General features: G+C 37.5%; 1 protein-coding gene across 2 annotated transcripts in view; it reads right to left on the minus strand.

The window, feature by feature from the left end:
* Nucleotides 1-1,582: 1,582 nt before the first annotated feature.
* DNM1L (dynamin 1 like) overlaps nt 1,583-23,918 on the minus strand; it is a 46,240-nt gene continuing 23,904 nt past the window's right edge. Inside the window, exons 6-19 of one of the 2 annotated variants that reach the window (XM_080635992.1) lie at nt 22,885-23,047; nt 21,198-21,318; nt 19,979-20,110; nt 19,513-19,719; nt 19,205-19,325; nt 17,422-17,577; nt 17,225-17,314; nt 16,134-16,226; nt 13,908-13,964; nt 12,625-12,702; nt 10,156-10,320; nt 9,401-9,510; nt 6,861-7,020; nt 1,583-5,451 (exon numbers count right to left, since the gene is read on the minus strand). In XM_080635992.1, coding sequence (XP_080492118.1) covers nt 5,395-5,451; nt 6,861-7,020; nt 9,401-9,510; nt 10,156-10,320; nt 12,625-12,702; nt 13,908-13,964; nt 16,134-16,226; nt 17,225-17,314; nt 17,422-17,577; nt 19,205-19,325; nt 19,513-19,719; nt 19,979-20,110; nt 21,198-21,318; nt 22,885-23,047 — 1,710 coding nt within the window. In that variant the 3' untranslated portion in view covers nt 1,583-5,394. The remainder of the gene's footprint in view (nt 5,452-6,860; nt 7,021-9,400; nt 9,511-10,155; nt 10,321-12,624; nt 12,703-13,907; nt 13,965-16,133; nt 16,227-17,224; nt 17,315-17,421; nt 17,578-19,204; nt 19,326-19,512; nt 19,720-19,978; nt 20,111-21,197; nt 21,319-22,884; nt 23,048-23,918) is intronic. The other variant, XM_080635991.1, reaches the window with a different exon arrangement.

The raw sequence follows: 23,918 nt of genomic DNA on the forward strand, positions 1-23,918 counted from the left end.
TGGCCTAGTCAACATTTAGAATTGTAGCTTCCTCATTTTCTTGTGAAGACAGCATGAAAGTGAGACTCTACTTCCAAGAGTTCATAGAATAGCAACATCTACACTTCAAGGTAGAATTGCTCCAAAACACCTTGCAACACACTCCCCTGTTTCTGTTACCTGCCACTACAGGTGCTTACACACCTGGAATAAAATAAGAATGGAGTACCATGTCTTGCTAAATTCCCTTCCACTGGTGGGGGTTTGGTATTGGTTTGTTCAGGCAATACAGGTGCCATAATAGTTGGAGCCAGGTCACCTGAGCAACACAGCCCAGATGTAGTTACCCAAGATTATTTGGTAACTACAAGCCCATACTTGAATTGTATAGAACTAGTTAATTGACTGCTAGAATACAGTAATGTAGCCAGCTGGCTTAGAGCGTTTTTATTAAGGGACCCTCCCTGCCCCAGCACAAACCCTCCGTCTGATTTATGAAGTGACTGATGGCTTTGGGTCTTGACCGCAGTGTTGTTTTCAAGGTTTAAGGTAATCCTTGCTCTTGGGCCAAGGAGAATCATTTCCTTGTCCATGAACTCCTAGACAATGCTGTTTTGCAGTCACAAGAGGAGAGGCCTTAATCTTGCACACCTGAATGTCATCACTCAAGAGCTGGTGATGAATAAGTCGTAGTATTTCAGCTGGTTTAAAAAGCACCCCAACCTACAAGAAGAATGGGGAAATTAGAATACAGACATTCTATAGTTGGGTGGGAAGTTTCTGTTGGTTTTTTAGGTAAGGCTTGATTTTGTGTGTTGTCTGTTGGGGTTTTTTTGTTTGTTTTTTTTTTTTACTTGATCAACTTGATGTTGACTTTATTTGCATTGTTACTCAAGATTTCAATAGTAATAAATTATATAGTGGCTTCCTGCTTATATATCAGTTTCTTCAGATTATTAAACTGTAATATGGTAGTACTTTCAGTAGCTGACCACATGGAGTTATTAGTATTAATGTCAGTTTCTAGATCCCACTTACCTGCTTGATAATGAGGTACCTTCTATCTAATCTCTGTTATATAAAGAAAAATGAAAAATAGTTGAGTTATTCCTACCTTAAAAAAAGGTAGCTCATGGAACCAGTTTGTGTTGCTTGTGACTGTGTCTTAAGCTGCAGTAATAATCAGAACTATTCTAGAAAAAACATGGAGGAAAAAAAATCACAACAAAGGGTAGAAGAGGGGAAGGGACAGTTAAGGTCATCCCCTTCATAGAGCAGCCTTGTTCCTTAAATGGCAGAAGCATTATAGTAATACAGAAATATGCACCTGGGAACGAAATATACTGGTACACACCCACATTAGCCTCCAGAGAAATACAAATCAGATTTTACAGCTACTTTCTGCATGCAGGAAATAAATTCCTAGTAAACGTGTTTTGTGTCTGATATCTCTCCTTCCTGCCTTTCTTCTTTCATCTCTAAATGGTGCAGATACATGTATGTCACCAAATTTCAGCTTTTTCTAAAAAGCAATAGTGTCCACTTTGATGAAGCATTAAAAGGATTTTATTTATTTTTACAAATACAAAATAAAAAAGGGAATTAAATTCTTCTCATACAAGATTTTTAACAAGATCCACAAACTCCAAGCAATTTAGCCCGTGCTTCCTCTTGACCAACTTCTAGCAATCCAAACCCTTCCCTGACTTTCCAAAGAAACAGCTTGATACAGCCACTACTCTTTATGACTGTGCAGGGTGATCAGAACAGAACACTTAAGCCAAGAATCAAGGATGACCGAAAAATCTGAGTATTCTTTCTTAGCCTGGTCTCATTTCACGTATACTCCAAAGCAGGCCTGTTCAGGTAATCGGAGACACAGCTTGTTCAAATATAAACCAGTAGTAAGGTATTTAATATGTCTACACATATGTGATTTGGAAGTAGAAGAAGAAAAGTCATTATTTAGGCCAGATACTAAAAATAAAAACCAAACAAAATATTTGTGCAGTACGTGGGGATAACAAAACCTGGAGGACTTGAATTTAACATTCTTGTGGCAGCTAACTATGAAGAGGTAAGCATTGAGAGGGCGTGCAGCAAAGGAGCTATCAGAGCATGAAAGCACCTTCACCAGTTTAAGTGTTAACAGGGCATAAACCCATATCCAGGTGGTCTGTCCTGTTGTAAACTTCGAAGAATCATCCAGCTCTCACCTCAAAGCAGAGTTCTTGGCAACAAGATAAAAAGCACATGCTTTTGAGATCTTTAGTATCTACAGAAAGCACTAGCTAGCAGTTGCTCTCATAGCTGAACAATTTAACTGTAACAAAAAAGCAAAATCCCAACAAAACCAAAGCCCAAAACCTCAAGATAATTCAATTCAGGTTACCAACAGGGGCAAAGCAGGCTGACAAGTTGTTTACCCTGCTTGTATTCCATAAAACAGGGACCTGAGTTTACAACATCCAGTCTGGCATCTTTCAAAGTCAATCCTCCGTAGAGTAAAGGCAAGTTTTATGTAAGTTTTGTTAAGCAAGTCTGAAGCAGCACACAGCCACTCCCTCTTACCCATCTATTCCACTAAGTGAAATTTGAACTGACTACTAAAAACCGCCATGTAATTTATTGTCAAACTCTGTTCATAGAGAGATACTAAATTTTAGTTACAGTAATACCGCACACAGGTCAGGTATTAATGTCAAACATTTACTTATCTAAACTTAGCCACAGTGGCTTTTCTCCCCCATGATTGTGTGTTTCACTGGACAGCAAGTTATTTTAAGTTAGCTAAAATGTGTGCATTGATGACAAAAATATTTCAAGCTTAAACTAAGTAAGGTGGCCTGGCAGACATTTGTAAACCATCAGTCTAATCTGGGATTTTTTCAATTGCTGCCTTCATTAGGGTTGGTTGGTTGTTTTTTTTTTCCCCTGGTTTTCCCATAATTTCTTTAAAAGGTGGCAGTAACAGAAGCATTTTAAGTATTTTCAGTCAATTAGAAGCCTGTCTACACTATTAGTTCTGCAACTATACAAGAACTAACAGTGTAGAATTGCACAGGGCAAATGCAAACATATATAAGGCTGTACAAACATAGCTAGTTATGCCATTAATTTGTAAGACCATGTACATCCTGCCACCTGAACTACAAGTCAGTTCAAAACTTTATTTCTGGGATAATTATTTTTGTGTATTATCTCTTTATTTAATATCAGGATTGTTACAGCATGGATTTTTAAAGACTTGCATTACGGATTTCAAATCAAGTTCATTTCTTGGCACTCAGACATTACCGAATTGATAGTGTCTGTGAAACAAAAAAGTCATAGTGTTTCAAAACAAATTAACACTGGAAGTTTCACATGACATTACAGATCCAGTTACCAGTTACAGGGTGTTTTTAAATAAATGGAATTAATTTGCTTTATGCAGCAGCATTTCAAAACACAACATCCAAGAGACTCTTGACTGAACTTTGGGAGTTAAAGCTTAGGTAGCAGTTCACTTGTGAACGGCTCTACCTTGTTGCAAACATACTTCTTCCATGTCAAAAGTAAAAGGAGGAGAGGCGGCATGTGAATTCCAAACAGAAATGTACTGCTTTTGACAACACTATTAAGAGCTTTTGCTGTTCACCAGAACTGATCTGAAAAGTGGCTTGCACTTCATTACAGCCACATTTTTCTTAAATTTGAGAACGACCATCCCAGGATACAATGCAAGAGGTTTAAATTACTTCCTTTGTATTCATTACTTGTAATGCATACATCATGGCTTTTTAGGCTGTTTAAAAATACAGAATATATTTTTGTGGTCTGCACGGATTGCTCTGGATCATGCATAAAGTATCCAAAAGTTGCATCTGTCAGACTTAAATCCTTTTGCTTATATTGATGCCTAACTGAAGATTACCATCAGAAAAATACATTTTTATACAGACCTTGTAAACTGAGGTCTTAGCAGGGTTTTTTTAAATTTTCAATCTTTAGCAGCTTACAGAAGGAATTCCATTTCTTTTAACTGATGAAATGAGGAAGGAACTAAATATGGTATTAAAAAAATCTCACTATACTGGCCTACTATCATAAAAGCAAGCCATGGGTGTTAACAGCAGCGCCCTATTTTTCATGCAAGTTGTGTTAAAATATCGGCAACACCATAGTAAACATTTCTATTTTATACAAAAGTGAATCTACTTGAAAAGTACATGCAAGTGTGCCGGCTGGATTTTAAATAAATTTTTATTCATAAAAATTAAAAATGTTTACTTTGTAAAGGCTAGTGTGATCAATATTTATCTGTATAAATTATAATCAGAAGAAAATAACTCATCAACTTAATTTCCAACATAAAATTCCCTCATTTTAGGATTGTCCTCAAAAAAGGGGAAAAAAAAGCGCGCTACTTACAGCACAGTAGTATTTCCTCAAAAGTAAATATGATCTCTGTCATAAATACTCCAATACAACAGACTTCTGTCATACTGTCATACATTCCAAAATTTGGAAGAAGTTGTGGGGCTCCCCTTCTCCTTGGCCAACTTAAATCTGTTTTTTAAAGAAACACTTATTATCCTGTTATAGTTTTGAAATTCGCTTTTATTTTTCAACTTTGCCAGAACAAATTTACTATTGGATAGTCCATGGGCTTGGTCCCAGGGGGGAGAAAGGGGAAGGTGTTCTTGTACCAGATTATAATCCCCAACATTCATACACAAGATCCAGCGCACATGAAGTAACTTTGCACCTACATTTTAGTAGGCTGCTGTTGTTCGCAAGCTCCAGGCTAATTCTTCCTACACAATACTCCATTAATGAAGTTCCAAGTTTTGTCTGCAGTTTCAACATTTGAGGAAAAAAAAAAAAATGGGGACACACATACATATTAATACGGTAGACATCTCTACTGTGCTATAAAATTGATACCTCCATCTGTCATAGTGCATGCAATATAGTCATGAAAGAATAACTTGGTGCTTTCTTCTCTTCACAGTATTTAAACTTCTATTGTAAAAGCAGCTTAAAACTATGCCACAAGACTACACCATCCATCTTAACCACAGGCAACCTGTTTAGCAAGTCAGGCACTGGAACTTCAATGTTTTTTCCCCAAGTTCAGATGAGACTGTCACTGAAACAGTAGACTTGGTCTGCTTCAATTTGCTCCAGAAAGCTGGTAAGGAAACATTTAGAGCCATTTATTATGTAGATTAAATACAACTTATCTTGCAAGATACAGCATATTTTTCTGTTTGCAAATCAAACCAGCTGTCTTTACATGAGCAGATTTACACAGTTGCAGTACACAGATGAAGAGTTCATAAATAAAAATTCTACTCCGTATACCATGCCTAGCAATTTTCAAGTCAATATAACCTCCAATGCATATAAATAGTGTGGCTGATACAGTCTTCACCACAGATGTGTCTCACGAATCTCTGCAATGATTTGACTGGCTCGCTGCAGGGCCTGCACAGGAAGACAGAAAAGCCAAAGTTAGTTTTTGTGAAGAGATTTCTCAGAGAGGTAACAGCAGCAGTCTTGGGAGTGTAATCAAATTAAAGCAAATCATTTTCATTATGAAATGAGTGGTACCTGCAACAACACTGATTAACAGCTAACTCTGAAGCCTTCTATCTGTAAAAGATTATGCATTTAAAAAACACTACAAAGCAAAAGATAGTAACAAACTTAGCACAGGTCTCATTAAAAAATTTCCTTAGGTTAGAATTAAAAATTGAGAACTGATCTTCCACTTAGAAAGAACTCGTTGTCATCATTTTGAGCAACTTCTACATACTCGGTGTTCCATTAACACCTCTGTTTTGTCTTAACATTCTGTATTTACAGATAAATCCAGAAGGGTAGACTTTTTCACCACACAGAGGTTTAAAGCTTTAAACCTTTCTCAAGAGAAACTGCATGTATTTTGTATCATGTTCAGCATTCTGATGTATTCATTACAGTCTAGCCTGCTAAACTTTGTGAATTGAAAAAGCTTAGAATACCAACTAATACTAGTATTATTTAAAGTATCACTCCAAGTTGGATAAATCTGGGCTGAGTTTGGTCCTGTGAAGTTCACGGTTTAAAACACTACTAACAGAGAGCTGTCTTCACTCAAATATTGATCTTATATAGCAAAACTTCCTGCAGGTGGTCCTGGGGAAACAGTTCTCAGGATACCCAAATCCCTCAAACACGCACATTCTGACCACAGTGCATGTGAGAGAGAAGCACCTCTTAGCACCTCTTGCTTCTTCAGTGAGCTGAACTGGCAGAAGGACTATTTCCTATGCAGTTCAGTGCAAACCAGCTTATTTCTCATGCAGATGATGCAGAAACTGATACACCACATAAATGAACAATGAAGAAACGAGTTCTGTAACATGGACATGTTACAAATGCACTGTCTTACAGAGGTACACAGGGTCATCAAAAGTGAGTCCCAACATTCCACTGTTCATATTACGGGATGCTGTCTAGATACACCAGCCATTGGCCAGCAGGCTCTGTGTGAAGCACAGACATGAACAGCACTTAAAATACTGTAAGCTTAATCCCCCAAAAGAGAACTGCTGAAAACTATAAAATTAAATAAAAGCAAATTATTAAAACCAAATGTATAATTGATAATAACAGCAGATTAGAGCTTCTGCTTTCTGCCCAAAACATAGTTTAAGTCACCTCTTCTGAAGTACTCAATCTACATGACACTTTCTGGTCATGTATTGCTTTTAATTCTAAGAGAGAAGTAACACAGTGGCATACATTAAGAACAGCAAAGAAAAAAGGAAAGCAAGTCTTCAAATAAATCTCATATTTATGTGGATTCAAATTAATTAAGTATTCCCATAAGTTACCGATCTTTTTAATACCTTTAGCATGTCAGCTGCCTCTTTCCTGCGCTGTGCCATGTCCTCAGATTCCGTCAGAAGGTCATCCAGCAACAAGGATTTATATAGCTGGCCTACCAGCTCACTCTGAAGAGTATCTTTCACGTGGTTCACCAGAAAATGCATCACTGCTTTTGGCACACTACAAGCACAAAAAGATAGTTTCTCCAGAAAGGATTATTCAAAACCAGCTCTGCCCTAGACTGAAGAATGCACAGTGTGAGCAAGTAGCTACACACAACCTTGGCTCAAACTATCTCAGGAATTTACCACCATCATAAATAAAAACTTCTCTCTCAAGTAAACATAGTATCCTGTACAATTTAAGAACTGTTGAATGTCTTCCAAATAGTATAGCTGCATTGTAAAGACCATGGATATATATATTGTGTAAAAAATCAGAATAAATTTACTTTGCTCACTAGAGACGAACCTGAGTCTCCACTGTGCTAGGCATGACAAAAAGCTAAGTATTTCAACCCTAAAATCAGTTTTAACATATGAATGACAAAGGAAAGAGGCAAAGAAGAATTAATGGATTTGATCTTACTTAGCAGATCAACTGGAAACATGATCACTCAAGTTCAAACACTGGGCCACATTATCTCTGATATCTGAGAGCATGACATGACAGCAATTTAAAACTGCAGCTGGAGACTGAGTGTGAAAAACATATTTGTCTAGAATGGACGAAGGCAGCAATAAGCCCTCAGAAAAATACTACAGAATCTGTAGAGCAACACTTTAGCTCTATGTCAGGCTAAGACACCTGAAAGAAGCCACTGTCTCAGCTTTGATTTCCACACCACTAAGCTTCCTTAAAAGAATTCTAAGTATTGCATGTAGCAGAACCTGATTTTCTTCGGGAGTTCAGATATGTGTAGCGGTATTTTTCTGAAGGAGTAGGGGGAAATATTTACATAAATATTGGCAAAAATCAAATCATCATACTAATGCAGTACCAAAATCTCAGGGTATTTAACAAAGGATCAAAAAATGAGTTAGCGCAGCTCAGATGTCTTAGGTTCTGCTGCAACAGTTATTTTTCTCCTTCTTAGGGGCACAAGAAGCCAGGAGGAAGCAGAGACAGGGCACCTGACCCAAACTAGCCAAATGGGTATTCCATACCACAGCACATCATGCCCAATGTATAAATTGGGAGGAGTCACCCGGAAGGGACAGATCACTGCTCGGGTCAGGCTGGGTATCAGTCAGCAGGTGGTGAGCAATTGTGCATCACTTGTGTTTATTATTTTTTTCCTTTCCCTTTTTAGTTTTATATTCTTTCCCCTCACTATTTCCCTTGCCATTATCAGTAGTGGTTGTAATTTTATATTTTAGCTACTGGACTGTTCTTATCTCAACCCTTGGGGTTTACATTCTTTCGATTCTCCTCCCCATTCTGCCTGGAGGAAGAGGAAAAGAGGGTCAGTGAGTGAGCAGCTGCGTGGTTCTGAGTCACTGGCTGGGCTTAAACAACAACATCAGGTTATTTCATCAGGCTGACAGTAACTGACAATAAAGTTGTTCCCCACAGAAAAATAAAACGTGCTAGTTTATACAACCTTGTTGTTGTAATTCTTAGCAGCAGTATTTTGCAAGTAGAGTGGACCTGGAGTTGACATATAACCAGTACTGACTCATTAAGTGTAGTGACCACATCGCTCTTCTCAAGTGTCCATAGCCCCAGATCTATATCAAAGTAATTTTCATGCCCAGATCAAGAGTTTTTGCTCAGAGTGCTGCAGCTGTCACTGTACAATTAACTTGACAAGGATCATGTGTGTCAAAATGAATTCCCTGCCATGCAATACTCAAAATTACATTGAGGAGAATATTAGCTTGCTGGATAGAATAAGACTTCTATAGCCTCACAAATCTGCTCTAAACCTGGTTTACAGATTCCTGTATTTCCCCCCCAGATTTTCCTATTTTTACACACACACACACAGACACACACACACACACAAAGACTTAAGCTAAGTGAAGTTTTCATTCTTCAATGAAGAAGTATGACAATTGTTAAACAAAACTTTAAAAGCATTTTCCATAGTTGCACACAGCAAAAACATTACTTTTACGCTATTTCCATCCTTATGGTTAAGTACTAGGAGGCTTAGCCACAATAGTTCCTATCTGACCTTCACTTTTGAAATACCAGGATGGCAAAGCTAAGTTCTGTCATGGCTACAGAGCACGTAGAGCTTATTCTGTTCTTTTGCTGCAAATCATCCATGTGAATTGCAGTATCCTCCAGAGAAACAGGTATCTGCTAAATAATTAACTAAACCTTTTACTTAATATAACACACAGCAAAACATTTGAGAAAGTAAGTGCTGCTTCAGGCTTAATTCTGAGAATGGTCAAGTCCTACTACTGCTGCCCTTTCTAAAAAAACAAATTCATATTTTTTCTCTGCTTATAGACATAAGAACATGATAAAATAACTAGATTATATACATGACTCTCGAGATATCACAACATTTATATGGCTTAAACATTTCTAGGAAGTTTTGTTTTACCTGTCCTGAATGTTCTTCCTGACAATAAGGAAGTAAGATTTAATAAGTCGTTCAATCACTTCACAATCTCGTTGCTCCCGGGCAGAAAGCTTGCGTGCAACAGGTACAGGCTATATAAAAAGTTAAAAACCTCAGTTTACCAATTCTGTTCATTTGCATAAGTAAATAAAACTCAAACTGTGGTCTAAAATAAGCTCTTTCAGTCTGATAGATGTAACCTGTCTTGCAACAAACCTCTAATTCTTCAGCAATAAAATTAGAGGCATTTCAAAATCCAGGTCTGTGAAACAAAGTCCAGAAGGCACCACTACTATTTTTTAAAAGCTCACTAAAGCAACTAAGCTCTCCAAACACTTAGAAGATCAACATCTATTTTAAACTTAAGTGGTTTTTGTCTTTAATGATTCTTTTCCTCTAACATAAAAATGCCAACTTCAGAAAAAACAGAGCAGGACTTTGAATTGAGACATGACCTGAGATTTGTCCCTGTACAAAGAGCAATTTAGAGAAGTTTACTTGCACAGAAATTTGTGAAAGGAAGCCAGTTATCCCAAATCGTAAGCTGAAACTGGAGTCGGGGGGAAAGATAAAGGATTGGCCAAGGAGGAAAGCAGAGAGACTGCCTGGAGCTCCCTGTCCCTAGAGTGGTAATTATTTACAAAGATATACGTGTTAGTAGCAAAGTTATAAGATCTGGATTTCAGGTGTTTTCTTTCCTGAGGGTGAACTACAAAGAGTAGTCTTTCATGACTCACCACATCTAATAGGTTTACAGCGTGTCCTTTTTGAGGACTAGCAGGTAGGGCTGCAGTTGGCTTGGATTTTTCCTCTGCCGGTGCCTCTTCTGCTTTTGATTTCAGCATTCCTCTCCAGTTGCCTGTTCCAGGCTCCTGAGACGTATCTCCTGCTCCAGAAGCAGCCTGCACAAACAGCACAATGAAGAAACATTGGAGAGTTAGGACTTGGAAACTACAAAGCAATGTCTAATCAAATCTATTATTACTAAGCTATAGATAAGACTCACTAAAAATGAGATTTTCACATGTATATTCACTTAATTCTATTCTTCACATCCTTCACCTTTATTTTCCCTTTGCTGCTTAAAGCTGACACGAAGTACCAGTGAGAAGGCAGCTTTTAAAACTCGTATTCTTTGTAATAATGGTATGAAAAACCTTCACGTAGAGAAGCTCCCCAGCATTTTAAGGGTCTATAAATCAATTCTGAAATATGGAATGGTCTTCCTAAATCTTTCATCTTTTACTCCTTGGAGTAATAGAACCTACACTATCAGGATCATTCTGAAAGTAATTTTTGAAGATTACCACAGTGATTTGGTATTTTATTTAAACTGAAGCTTCTTGCAGGAACAGCTAAAAACAAATAGAAATGTTACGCACATTTATGCTTCTAGGCACTACAGTTACGAACGTATTTGTGCTCCCAGACCTCAACTTCCAGAAGGTTTTTGTTTTGTACCAAACCAAACTAAATTAAAAAAAAAAAAAAAAAAAAAAAATCCCCATCCTCTGGAAGATGAGAGTTTCTGGAATATACCAGGCAAAGAATGACTCACTGATCTCCTGATAAAAGGATGTAACACCCAACTCTTCACTATCAGGAATCACTGGATCAAAGAATCATTAGCAGATGGTATCCACCACAGGATAAATCAGTATTATTACAAAAAAAAAAAAAAAAAGAAAAAAAAGAAAAAGCAAACAAAAAACCAAACCAACCAACCAACCAACCAAAAAACCCACAAAAAAACCAACCCAAAACTTCACAAAGAAAAACAAACAAAAAAAAATTAAAAAAATCTCCAAACACACAAAACAACAACTACTAAAACCCCCAGTTTATTTTGATATGGAATAGTGGTAATTTGTATTCTGCACCTTTCCATAAGCTTCATATATGTTCTATTTACTACTACGCTTTATTGTACATTCAAGGTCATTCAAGGCTCTGAACTACTGCTACTACTACTACTCATGCCTTGTTTCAGAGCATCAACAGCTGCATACTGGGAGGAAATCCTGCTAAACTGTGCCTATCAAAATTTAATTAGAATTGGGCAGCTGTTCAGAGGCAGTGTAAAAAATACACTGTAAGAATTCAAAGCAACCTCTGCTAGTAAGAGGGAACCACTAGAAGAAAAGCTCCATTACACTATTTCTGATTGCGAGACAGCTACTCAAAATGGCAAAATTCCCTATGCCACTCTCATTCAGTATTACTGTGGAGCCTCCTCTGTCTCCAAAGTAGTTTCAGAAACAAAGCTACAGTCTTTTTAGCAAGACAGAGTGGTGAGTACATACTACCTAGTAAAGGACACTTATTGTGGGAAACATAAATTTAACTAAATTTGTCAGCTTCCTGGAACTTAAGTCACAACAGTATCCTCACAGTAGCTCTTGATTTCTTCTTAATGTTTGCAGTATATCAGAACTCCTAAACTAGGACAAAAGTAACAGTTAAAATTTTATTACTCACAGGATTTTGACTTTAACTACTTTGTTCTGGACAGAAATGGCAGCTTTGCGCTAGAAGCTGAATGTGTTTACGCAACAAGGCAGAAAGCCCCAGACCTCTTCGAACTTCTAATACCCAAACTTGTGACTACCCATCTTTTCTGACTCCTAGTGAAAGCAATTAGCAAAAAAATCTTTACAGTAATGACCTGTTATTTTAACATGAGACAGCACATCTAAAGTGTAAAAAACCACTACAAAACACATTTCAGAAACGTAAGTAAACCAGGGACTGCCCAACAACAAAAAGGAGATTCAATTTGAACAAAGCCTATAAAGATCCCCTGCAGGAAGCAGGAAACTCACATTTTTAGCTTATCTTCTGTTCTCCTTCTTTAACTGTCAACACATTAAAAACATGCAGTTTAACAATCATGCTGAACACTTCTGATTACAATACTGTTGCACCAAACAATTCATTGACTACAGTTTGAGGCAAATTATGCCATGTACTTACACCACAATATATTGTAACCAAGAGTTCAAACAGAAAGCAGTGATTTTGCCACCTAATGGCACATCTTTACCTGCCACTGCACATACTAAAATCAGTAATGCCAAGTAGTCGATACTCTGTAGGGCATACTGTATCACTGACAGAGCACTAAATACAAACTGCTGTCCATACTGTATGTGGCGCACAACAGAAATGTGCATGCAGTGCTTATAGGAAAAAAAATTGAGACAGACCTTGCCATCAGCCTCAGCAGAAGCAGCAGTAACAGTCTCCTGGGAAGCAGGTGTCAATGCACCTGGAGCCTTAGTAGACTAAGGGAGGTAAAAAAAATGCAGGAAGGGGAGAAAAGAAAATAAAATTCAACTAACCACCAAATCTACCTAGCAAATTTCATACACTTTTACCTACTAGCATCTTTAAAAATCCGGAAAAGGTAGTTAAGTTGAATTTGAAAGCAAAACATTAATACAAGCAGAAAAAAGAAAACCTAGTGAAAGAAAAGCATCTCCAAGACAAAAGAGTTATGAGACTTCTGATTTACCTAGCCTTCAATTTCAACTCCTACACTGATGATATAAATATGAAGTCCATACAAAGAAAGATAAAAGAGCACTGAAAACAATCTCTAGGTAGCTACCTTGAATTCCTAGTTTATCCATCAGCTGGCTTCTGCTGATTAAAGGCAGTAATACTAGATTTATCCTGTGACTTTGCCTCACTTTTTAAGCTAACAAATTTAATAAACCAGTTTCTGTCAGCTGTAGTAACTCCTTTTACAAGCTGTAAGGATCTTAAAGTATATTCTGTGTATTTAGATTCTAAACATGTCACATAATATTAAATACCTGTCTAAAATTCCAGCTGATTGTCAGACCATTCAGGTCTACAGCTAAGCAATCTTTTCCATGACACTTGGTTCTTCCACCCACATACTTACTTGTCAATGAAATAACCCCAAAACCTGGTAAAACTAAGCAAGCTCCGGATATAAAATAAATGACTTGTTTATGATGATCAACTGAAAATGCCATCTCCACCATCTTCTTCTAAAGCAAGCAAGACTGCAATAAATTGCAGTTTTAAGAGCAACTTAAAAAAACCCCAACAAACCAACCACCAAGTCACTATGTGGCACACTGAATATTGTAAATAATTTATCTTTTGAAATCAGTGTTTTGGCCATAAATATAAGCATGCAAGCTCTCACTCCCTCTTTAACATCTGCTGGCATCTTAAACCTTACCTCAGACGACATTCAAGCAAGTGTAATATCAATGCAAATTTAGATGCAAGTCTTCAGAAATCCTAGATTTAAAACCTGCCCAAAACTGCATCTTTGGAAGAAGAAAAAATAACATCCCACTTCTACCTTATGAAACGGAAAGAAGAAAGGCAATACCTGGAAACCTGCCAAGACTGCTACCAGGGCAGCGTATCAAAGTTTCCAATACTTCGACTGGATCAAAGGGGAATCCATTAAAATCTAAATTAATAAATAAACCCAACATCTACTTACCTTGTCTCGTGGCACGGCAGAAGGCAATTCCCGGGCTAATCTGTTACGCCTTTGTTCCTTTAAAAACAATCCAGCAAGACCTCAATTATGCATTGCTCTGTATCAACACATACACAAGATTCATATTTTACAGATGACTTACATTTTAGAGACAACACTAGTAATTTCATCTCATCCAGTGTCATGTAGTCATACTATGATCTTATGAAAAACTCTGTTATTTGGATAAAAATCCTCTGATTGCCTGGTCAAAATTAAATTCTTAATATAAAAATTCTTGCAAAAGTTTTTGCAACATGCCGCTGCAAGAGTGGAACATGCAACAGTGTGCGCTCGCAGCCCAGAAAGCCAACTGTATCCTGAGCTGCATCAAGAGGAGCGTGACCAGCAGGTCAAAGAAGGTGATCCTGCCCCTCTGCTCTGCTCTCATGAGACCTCACTTAGAGTATTGTGTGCAGTTCTGGTGTCCTCAACATAAGGACATGGAACTGTTGGAACAAGTCCAGAGGAGGGCCACGAGGATGATCGGGGACTGGAGCACCTCCCGTATGAAGATAGGCTGAGAAAGTTGGGGCTGTTCAGCCTGGAGAAGAGAAGGCTGCGTGGAGACCTCAGAGCAGCCTTCCAGTATCTGAAGGGGGCCTACAAGGATGCTGGGGATGGACTATTCATGAGGGACTGTAGTGATAGGACAAGGGGTAATGGATTCAAACTTAAACAGGGGAAGTTTAGACTGGATATAAGGGGGAAGTTCTTTACTGTAAGGGTGGTGAGGCACTGGAATGGGTTGCCCAAGGAAGTTGTGAATGCTCCATCCCTGGTGGTGTTTAAGGCCAGGTTGGATGAGGCCTTGAGTGACATGGTTTAGTGTGAGATGTCCCTGCCCATGGCAGGGGGGTTGGAACTAGATGATCTTAAGGTCCTTTCCAACCCTAACTATTCTATGATTCTATGCTCAGTAATCAAGACTAGAGCCTTTAAAAAACAAGATCAAAGCTACACAGTTTGGCTCACTATAGACCCTTCAGCCCTCATTAAGATTTAAATCTCCACAGTATTTTAAAAGGATATTATTCTGTGGTCATCAGGGTTAACTATGATTAACCCAAAAGGAAGAAGGAGAAGGCAGAATTCACTTTATGGCAAAACAGAATGTGACGCAATCAGGACAAAGATCTGATTTTTCTTGAAATTAAGAATTAACTGCCCACTGAATAAGATGCTTTATGTGCTTTGTTTCTTCAAAAATTTCTATGTCCAGTTCAGGAAAATGTTAGGAAGGAAGCAGTTTAAATAACACATGATAATGCAATAATCTCATATGGTCCAACTTCACAATGTCCTGATTTTTGAACTCATGGCAGTTTGCATACATGTTGTTTCTGAATTCAATTCAAGAACAGTCTATCAAAGCTAATTCAATTTCATACCCAGTCAATACAAAATTTACGTATAGAAAAAAGTTAAATGTTAAAACTAAAGAGCAGAAATGATAACATAAGCATTTAAAAAAAGGAACACTACTATGAAAGAACGCGTTGGGTAAACGGGGGAACTGTAAAGCATTAGTGAGCTCTTAGCCAGATCAAGTACTGCAAGAAAGAATTGAGCAGATCAGTTGCAGAACAACTGCTTCTCTAGGATGATAACAGCAACAAGTATTCTCAAAACTGAGCATAGAAAAAAAGAAATAGCGCTAAACTTGTAAACAGCTTATGGGAGATTAATGGAGAGAATTGTCTTAGGGAGACTGAAGCGTGTCAAGACAGATTCAAGAACCTGAATAGAGGAAAAAATATTTGCAGTATCATTTCACAAATGAGAGGAACATTATAACTATTAATGCATTCTGTCAGAAACAAAATGCACTTATTTCAACATTAAAGAGTATTTCACAGCTGTCTATTTAAGGTTTCTCTTCCCAAAATTTCATTTAATAGCCAATACGCAATTAAAGTGCCCATCTTGTTTTCCAGACAGAAATACAGACAGAATTCTTTTCAGTGAAATATCAACCACTGTTATTGAATGTAATACGTAACAGAAATCTAACAAATCAAAAGGTCACAAGAGTATACACCATATTTGTAATACATCACATTTTTATACTTAAAAATGTAGAACCATGTTTCACTGAAATAAATTGAGGCATTTGTTCTTTTACCAATTATTTAGGCCCTCACTTAAAGGAGTCTAAAGACTTCTTAAAAGAACGTATTTTCTTACCTCTATGTTGTTATTCATTAACCCACAGGCATCAGCAAAGTCTGGATGTTTGGTATTGATATAGGCTAACTCAATGGCCACTAGATTATGAACCTGCAATGCAATGTGATTCAGAAGAAAGAGTTCAAAAATTCTGTGAGTAAATCTAATGCTAGTGAAGAGCAATGACCTACAATCTTAGAAAGTGTAGTTAAACTGTCTGTAGCAAAAGACCTTTCTTGCTGCCCCAAAGACATTAAAATTCTGATACAAAAGGCAAGAAAGGAATTCATTCATTTATCACAATGCATTCAGACCTTCAGCTGTTTTGGATGTTACATCAGTTTAACTTGTTTGCTTCGTCAAGCTAACCTCTCTCCAGCAATAAACAGAACAATTTATAGCAATTTAATAAGCTTTATAGTAATGAAGTGAGCTAACTATTCAACCTTCAGCCACAAGCCACATAACATTTGACCCAGTGAAAGATGGCTCAGTATAGTGGATAATGAGCATAGAAAAAATTTTCTGCTTTTCACATCAAACACAGACAATAACTGAAACACTTTGCTTCATCCCCAACAAGCAGCCTAAAGCAGACTTCTATATTAAAACATTTATTTAAACTCAGAAGTTGAAGCTTTAGTTTTCACTAGCTAAAAGGCATTATAAGGAGAAAAAAAAAAAAAAAATCAATGTTTTGTGTTGATTTATCTCCTAAGCACACAGAGTAAGGACTATATTTTTCATCATTGCATCCTGAACTCTATAGTAAATGTGTAGCTTCTGTTACAAGGGAGGGAAATACACCTACATCATAAAGACTAGGAGATGTTAAATCCAAGTTTTAATAGCATTCTTCTTGGCAAATTGAAACATAGCGGACAATAAAATGAAGAGGCTTCCCTCCATCCCTTAGTTTTTTTATGTATCTAACTTTAAATATAGAGGAAATTTCAAACCATGTAGATACTAAATACCTAGCTATTCAACAAATATAAGTTTTCTTTAATGATCTGGGCTCCTGACATTACAGAGCAAACAGAAGCATGAAGAAAGATTCCAGAAAACACACACTTTTTCCAGCAAAGTTATAGTAGATGGCAAATTACCATTTCATTTGTGACAGGGAGCCTTCTACGCAGAAGACAGGTCACTACTTCAACTATGGCATCGTGCAACTTAGGAAACCTCAGTAATTCCTAAAAAAAAACCAAAAACTTAGCGATGAAACTTCCAGAATTTTTTAGGGAAGTGGGGAGAAAAAAAGCCCAATACGTACAACATAATTCTATCCACGTATTTTTACCTGTGTACTGTAATTACTACAATGCTGGATAATCCTCTGCATTTCTTCATGAACTAGCTCCACACACCGCAAGCTAGGTTCTTCTAAACGTTTGATTTGCCTTTTTACCAGCAATTCAAATGAGACTTCAGGAACAAACAAGGCAGGACGGGGACCCTAGTTCATAAGGAGGGAAAAAGCTGTGAAACCCTGTATTAAACTAAAATGTATTTCTAAGTAGTAATAACTGACGAAGCCCAGAATAAATCACATCACGGTGCTTGCACCCAAAAGAACAATCAAAAAAGGTCTTAAATGTAAAATACGTTACAAGAATAATTAAATATAAAACCTATAAGACAATTAAATAATGATTAGCCAGCATCCTTATAGAATCTTCAAGCTTTCTACCAGCTAATGTCATCCTAGCCTTAAAACTATGATGATTCTTTCCACATTCACGGATCCAGGTTTAAATGAACTTATTAATCATAAAGGCAAAGACATCCTCTTCCTAAGTTTGACAGTCCTGGGCATATAATTCTTACTGCAAAATAGCTGGGTTTTCTGTTAAGTATAATCATAATACTGTGTCAATGATTTACAGTGTTTGGGATAATTTAATTTATGACCATACAGACCAATGCTTACCTATAGGTAAAACATTTTTTACCTGAAATTTCCTTTTTTTTTTTTTTATTTAATGAGCTTTAGAAACACAAAGATATGTCACGTAAAAAAAGACATTTATCATGTTACTAAATGCTGGTTTACATTTTACATTTACAGAAAGATAAAAGCATGCACACAGATCACTGCTGCAGAGTACTAAACGTACTCTAAATTTAGAGTAATTACTGACCATGCAGAAACCTGTCTGTCCACACCTAAAAGGACACAGTACAAAAGCAGGAGTGTCTGACATCCTAAGTCAAGGTTTAAGGTGTGAACATTCTATATACTACAGAATTTAAAAGTGGACTTACTCTGTTAATTCTTAGCAACATCAATTCCCATATTCACAAGACATCAAATCTGTCACATAAACACTCAACCATTGAAGAGCTGTGTCCTTACATAGAATTAAAAGATCTGAACTTGTCCTAGCCCATACATCTCAACCTGAATCTTCATAATTAACAGAATTATTTAATGCAAAATAATTGAGGCAGTCTTCTATCACCATTTCTGTAACATATAATAGCTTCAGTATCAGGTTGCCAAAGCTGGCCATGAGCTTTCAGCCTGTAAGAGTAAGCATTTGCCTTAAACTTATTGCACATAGGATAATGGCTGCAAATTTGGATATGGTAATTTTTCCACTTAAAATCATAGAATCATAGAATAGTTAGGGTTGGAAAGGACCTTAAGATCATCTAATTCCAACCCCCCTGCCACGGGCAGGGACACCTCACACTAAACCATGCCACCCAAGGCTTCGTCCGACCTGGCCTTGAACACCACCAGGGATAGAGCATTCACAACTTCCCTGGGCAACGCATTCCAGTGCCTCACCACCCTTACAATAAAGAATTTCTTCCTTACATCCAATCTAAATTTCCCCTGTTTAAGTTTTAACCTGTTACCCCTTGTCCTGTCACTACAGTCCTTGATGAACCGTCCATCCCCAGCATCCCTATCGCCCCCCTTCAGATACTGGAAGGCTGCTATGAGGTCTCCGCGCAGCCTTCTCCTCATTCAGCTGAGATCATTAATTCATAGGACTGAAGAAGCATGAACTTGTTGAAACCTTATCTTCAAAGCCAAGGTACAGCAACAACACTTAGAAATACAGAACACTCACAGTGGCATTTCTAATGGCAGTCAGAATATCAATTGTGTTAAGGCCACCCAGTGGGTCAACAGATTCTAAAGTTCTTCCAAAAGTCTCATGAAAAATGTAACAGATTCTTGCTCCACCACATCTGAAATAATAAAATAACAACTTAAGTAGCAAACAAGAAAAAAAGTTCTCATTGCAAACAGTTTGGAATCAAACTTTTTTGAGTATGTTATGCTTTAGTATAGTAATATTGCCAATGAAAGCCATCAACAGCCACTGCATCCATCTAATTGCTCAGTCAATATTCCAGAAAACCACTTAGTACTTACAGCTCTGAAGTCTCTATGTATTTTGCTGTTCCTTCAATAGTGTTACAATATTCTGTGGCAAATTTGGTAATAAGCTGCAATAAAGTGGCACTTTTGTCTTCAACAGGTTCCCCATAGCTGTTTAGTAGAGACTGGTACTGAGCAGCTAAAACATTGATTCTGGTTTTCAGTTCTGGCAAGCAATCTCTGATATGATGCATCAGCAGCCTAAAAATGGAAAACAGTCCCTCATTAAAAGGGAGGAAAAATTTCAGCTTTATAATCTCCATTAAAACAGAGAAAAGGCAGAATATAATCACCAAAGGAAAACATTTACTTCAGAAAATTACAGTAAATTCAGAAATCAAGTTTTCCTTAACGTATCACTGTACAGTACCAAAAGAGAAAGGAAACGTATTTCTAACATGCCAATATATTAGAGTATCTTTGAAAGCACATTTATTTTACTTTATGTAATACATAATACCTGTTCAGTGTTCTAGCAAGATACTTGGTTCCATTTCGATTGGCTAGGGAAGGATACTTCTTTTGAAGAAAACCATACTCATCACGAATGGAATCAGCTACACTCTTCTTATTGTTAATATCCAACTGACTCCTTAAGTTAAAAGGGAGAGTTACACACTAGTTAATAGATGCAAAGTAAAAATAATTTACACTTCTGCTTGTCTAAGCAGGACATCTAATAACTGCTTTTTGCTCTCCACACATAACTCACCTTCCTGAGATAACAAAGAGGTTTTATTTATTGTTCCATGCAGCACAGTCGACAAATCAGTATGGGTAGCAGCTGTATATAGACTAAGCAAGGCTTTTATTAAAACTGCATGAGATTCAACCTAGCTAATGCAAAAAAATTTAGTGAACAGTATGATAGCTATACATATAGTGGGCTGCATCAAAAGAAACGTGACCAGCAGGTCAAAGGAAGTGATCCTACCCCTCTACTCTGCTCTCATGAGAAGCTGGGGCTGTTCAGCTTGCAGGAGAGAAGGCTGTGTGGAGACCCCATATCTGAAGGGGTCCTACAAGGATGCTGGAGAGGGACTCTTCATTAGGGACTGCCGTGATAGGACAAGGGGGAATGGCTTTAAACTTAAAACAGGAGAAGTTCAGGTTAGATATAAAGAAGAAGTTCTTTACTGTGAGGGTGGTGAAACACTGAACAGTTTGCCTAAAGAAGCGGTAAGTGCTCCATCCCTAGCAGTGTTCAAGGCCAGGTTGGACGGAGTCTTGGGTGACATGGTTTAATGTGAGGTGTCCCTGCCCATGGCAGGGGAGATGGAACTAGATGATCTTAAGGTCCTTCCCAACCCTAACTATTCTATGATTTTTATGCAGTTAGCACTAATATACACAAGATCTGTAGTGGATCACTGGCTAATGTGAACAGCAGATCACAAGGATCCCTCAAGCTAAAAAAACAAGAGTGGAAAGAAGCGGTGACACTACAGTTCTTTTAGAAGCAGCATCCCTACTCCTTTCTAAATTAGCTGCTGGTTGAACAGAATACAGACAGACAGGATTTTGATAAGTGGGCAACAAACTTCTTGCTTGCCTGTTCTTAAGTGTATTTCAATATCAAGTCCTTTTATTCTTAAAATCATATTCATGGTTAAAAAAGGCTGAAAGCATCACTTCATATTAACACGATCTAAAAAATAACATCAATGTGCCAGACCAACCTGTTCACTACTCCAATGATACCAAGTTTGACAGGAATCACCCTTCCCATGAGTACATCCATAGCATCAGTGCCAGCATCCATGAGATCCAACTTTGTAATGACAGCAAGGGTTCTTCGACCTACAAAAAGGAAAACACCGTTGTTTTTCTTGATCAGGGTAGCTAAAATTCATCATTCAAAAAGTTCTTTTGCTGCATAAAGTTTAATACTGCAAACCAGCAGAGACTGGTTTGAACATGTGGCATTTGTCTCTGGAGCCCCTTATTAACAGGTGTATAAGAAAGTATTTATCCGGTACTACTCCCCTCACACACCTGGTAAAGAAAAAGGTTTAGGCACCATGCAGTTTGAAATTACAGTCATTACTGACTACAACATTTTTGCATACTACATGAGGTTAGAGGTGTTACAAAGAATTTGTGGAGAAGACTAAGGCAAGCAGGGGAGTCACGTGTGAGTGGACTGAACATATTTCTAGCATTGTACGTAGGACCAGACATAATGGCAATCTGTTTGGAACTGTATTTGAAATACAGCTACTCACTGGAGAAGCTGCCAAAGGAGAAAACAGGCTCACTTCCAGCACAGTGCATCATATACATAGGCTCAAAGCTCCAAGAGACCGAACGGGAATCTCCAAGAGATCAAATCTCCAGGAGACCGAATGGATTCTATTCCTTGGAATCCATTCAGTGAAGAAGCTTTAGGGGATTTAATTTTGCTAATGAAACATATTTTATTGAATATGTGACTAAATGTTTTCTGAATTAAAACTAAGCTTCATATTGGACACTATGGAGGAAAATGTGACCTGAATACACTAAACAGGTAAATATTGCACATCTAGATGGAGGTTAACATGGACAGAGGATTTGTCTGGGACCTTGATATTTCCTAGGCTTTTGGGTCTGAAAAAAATATGGCAAGAACTTTTTCTTTAAAATATAACACACTTTTAGGGTGTAAAAATAAACCGTTACCTTAAGAAAATCAGTAGGCTCTTGGGTCCTGAAACTTTCAGATATTCTGAATACAAGTCAGAAAGTCTACCTACTTTAGTAGTTCAGGTTCTCACTACATACCATTATTCCAACAGAACCTGCAACATGAGCTGCCACTCCAGACCTTTACAGTTTAGAATTTTGGGAAGTGATCCAGAAGTCACAGCTGATCATTTTTACAGGGGTAAATTAATTCTTAGTAAAAGTCACTAGACTAACAGCTAGAAAGTAAAGTACTAGTTGCGGGATGGCAGATTCTCTCTACTAAAAAAAAAAACCTTGGACTCTAAAGCATGAATTCATCCTAACAGACCACTGTAAACTACTAAAACAAAAAATAACCAACCAACCAACCAAAATATCTCAAACCTCCCAACATTCTGTAATGCCATTTTGCTGCTCTGGAAACAGAAGTGGCTCCTATGACTACTAAAATAGTTATCTGGCCTGTGACTACTAAAATAGTTGTTTGTAAGCCAGAAATCCATTCGATATTAATTCACAGTGTTCTCCAAGTTGCAGAGAATTCAGAACGAAGTCCCTAGGCAAACAAAATAATTGCATTTTCTAGGAAAGTTAATGACATTTGTTCTGCTTACTACTTTTTGCTCAAACAACTTCAGTTTTAGGACTTAATTGAAAAAAGAAGTTGAATTACAGGATCCAGTTTTTCTTACTACTTACCATCTGGATCTACCTCCCGTGCAATTTTAAGTGCTTCTGAAGTGGCCATGTCTGTGTTAGCAGCTGTGACTGCCAGAATAATTGAATTTGGGTTGCTGATGAATTGAAGGATTAGCTCTCGTATTTGAAGTTCAATATCCTTAGGCTGATCACCAACAGGTACCTAGATGAGAAAAAAAACCAAACAAACCAACCCAAAACCAATGCAGAACTGTTCAAAATTGTGTATTTATGCTGTGAGAGACCACTCATTGAAAATTCATATCCTGTACCATGAGTTTTCTAGCCCTTCCCTTCCCCCTTCACAAACAAACACAAAAGAAAAGAAAGATCTTGAAAGGTATACAAATCAAAACCGCCCTTAAAGAAATAAAAATAAATTCAAATTATTTGATACTGTTGTTAAGAATTTATTAACTAACTTATTATTTAGAACCACCAAGAACCACCTGCACAACTGGCAGAGTAGGGTGTATACGTGCACATGCAAGGCAAGAAGTCATCTTGTCATCTTCATGCCACACAAGATTACTTAGTCTAAAACCTGAATAAACATGACCTGAACATTTCTTCTAGTTATCCTTACTTTACACAACTTCTTACGCAAATATACATAGCAAGTTATGGAAAAGCAATAGGGAAAACATTTTCAAACTTGTCAGCTACCCATCTATATCTGCAGGTGCAACTTTGAAACTTCCAATGCTACCTCTTCTACTAAAACAACATGCAGTTTGCACAATGCTCCCACTCCCTCAACTGTATATAGGAAGAGGAAGAACTTAAGCAAATCTACCTTTTACAACAGCAAAGAGCACCAGAAACCCAAATCTTACACTAGAAGATGGTGACATCTCAAATTTATATAACCAACTACTTAACCGGAGGAAAACTTCAATAATATAAAATAATGCCAAAGTACGAACATAGAATAGAATCATAGAATAGTTAGGGCTGGAAAGGACCTTAAGATCATCTAATTCCAACACCCCTGCCACGGGCAGGGACACCTCACACTAAACCATGCCACCCAA

The sequence above is a fragment of the Psittacula echo genome (assembly GCF_963264785.1).
Source record: "Psittacula echo genome assembly, chromosome: 1".
NCBI lineage: Eukaryota > Metazoa > Chordata > Aves > Psittaciformes > Psittacidae > Psittacula > Psittacula echo.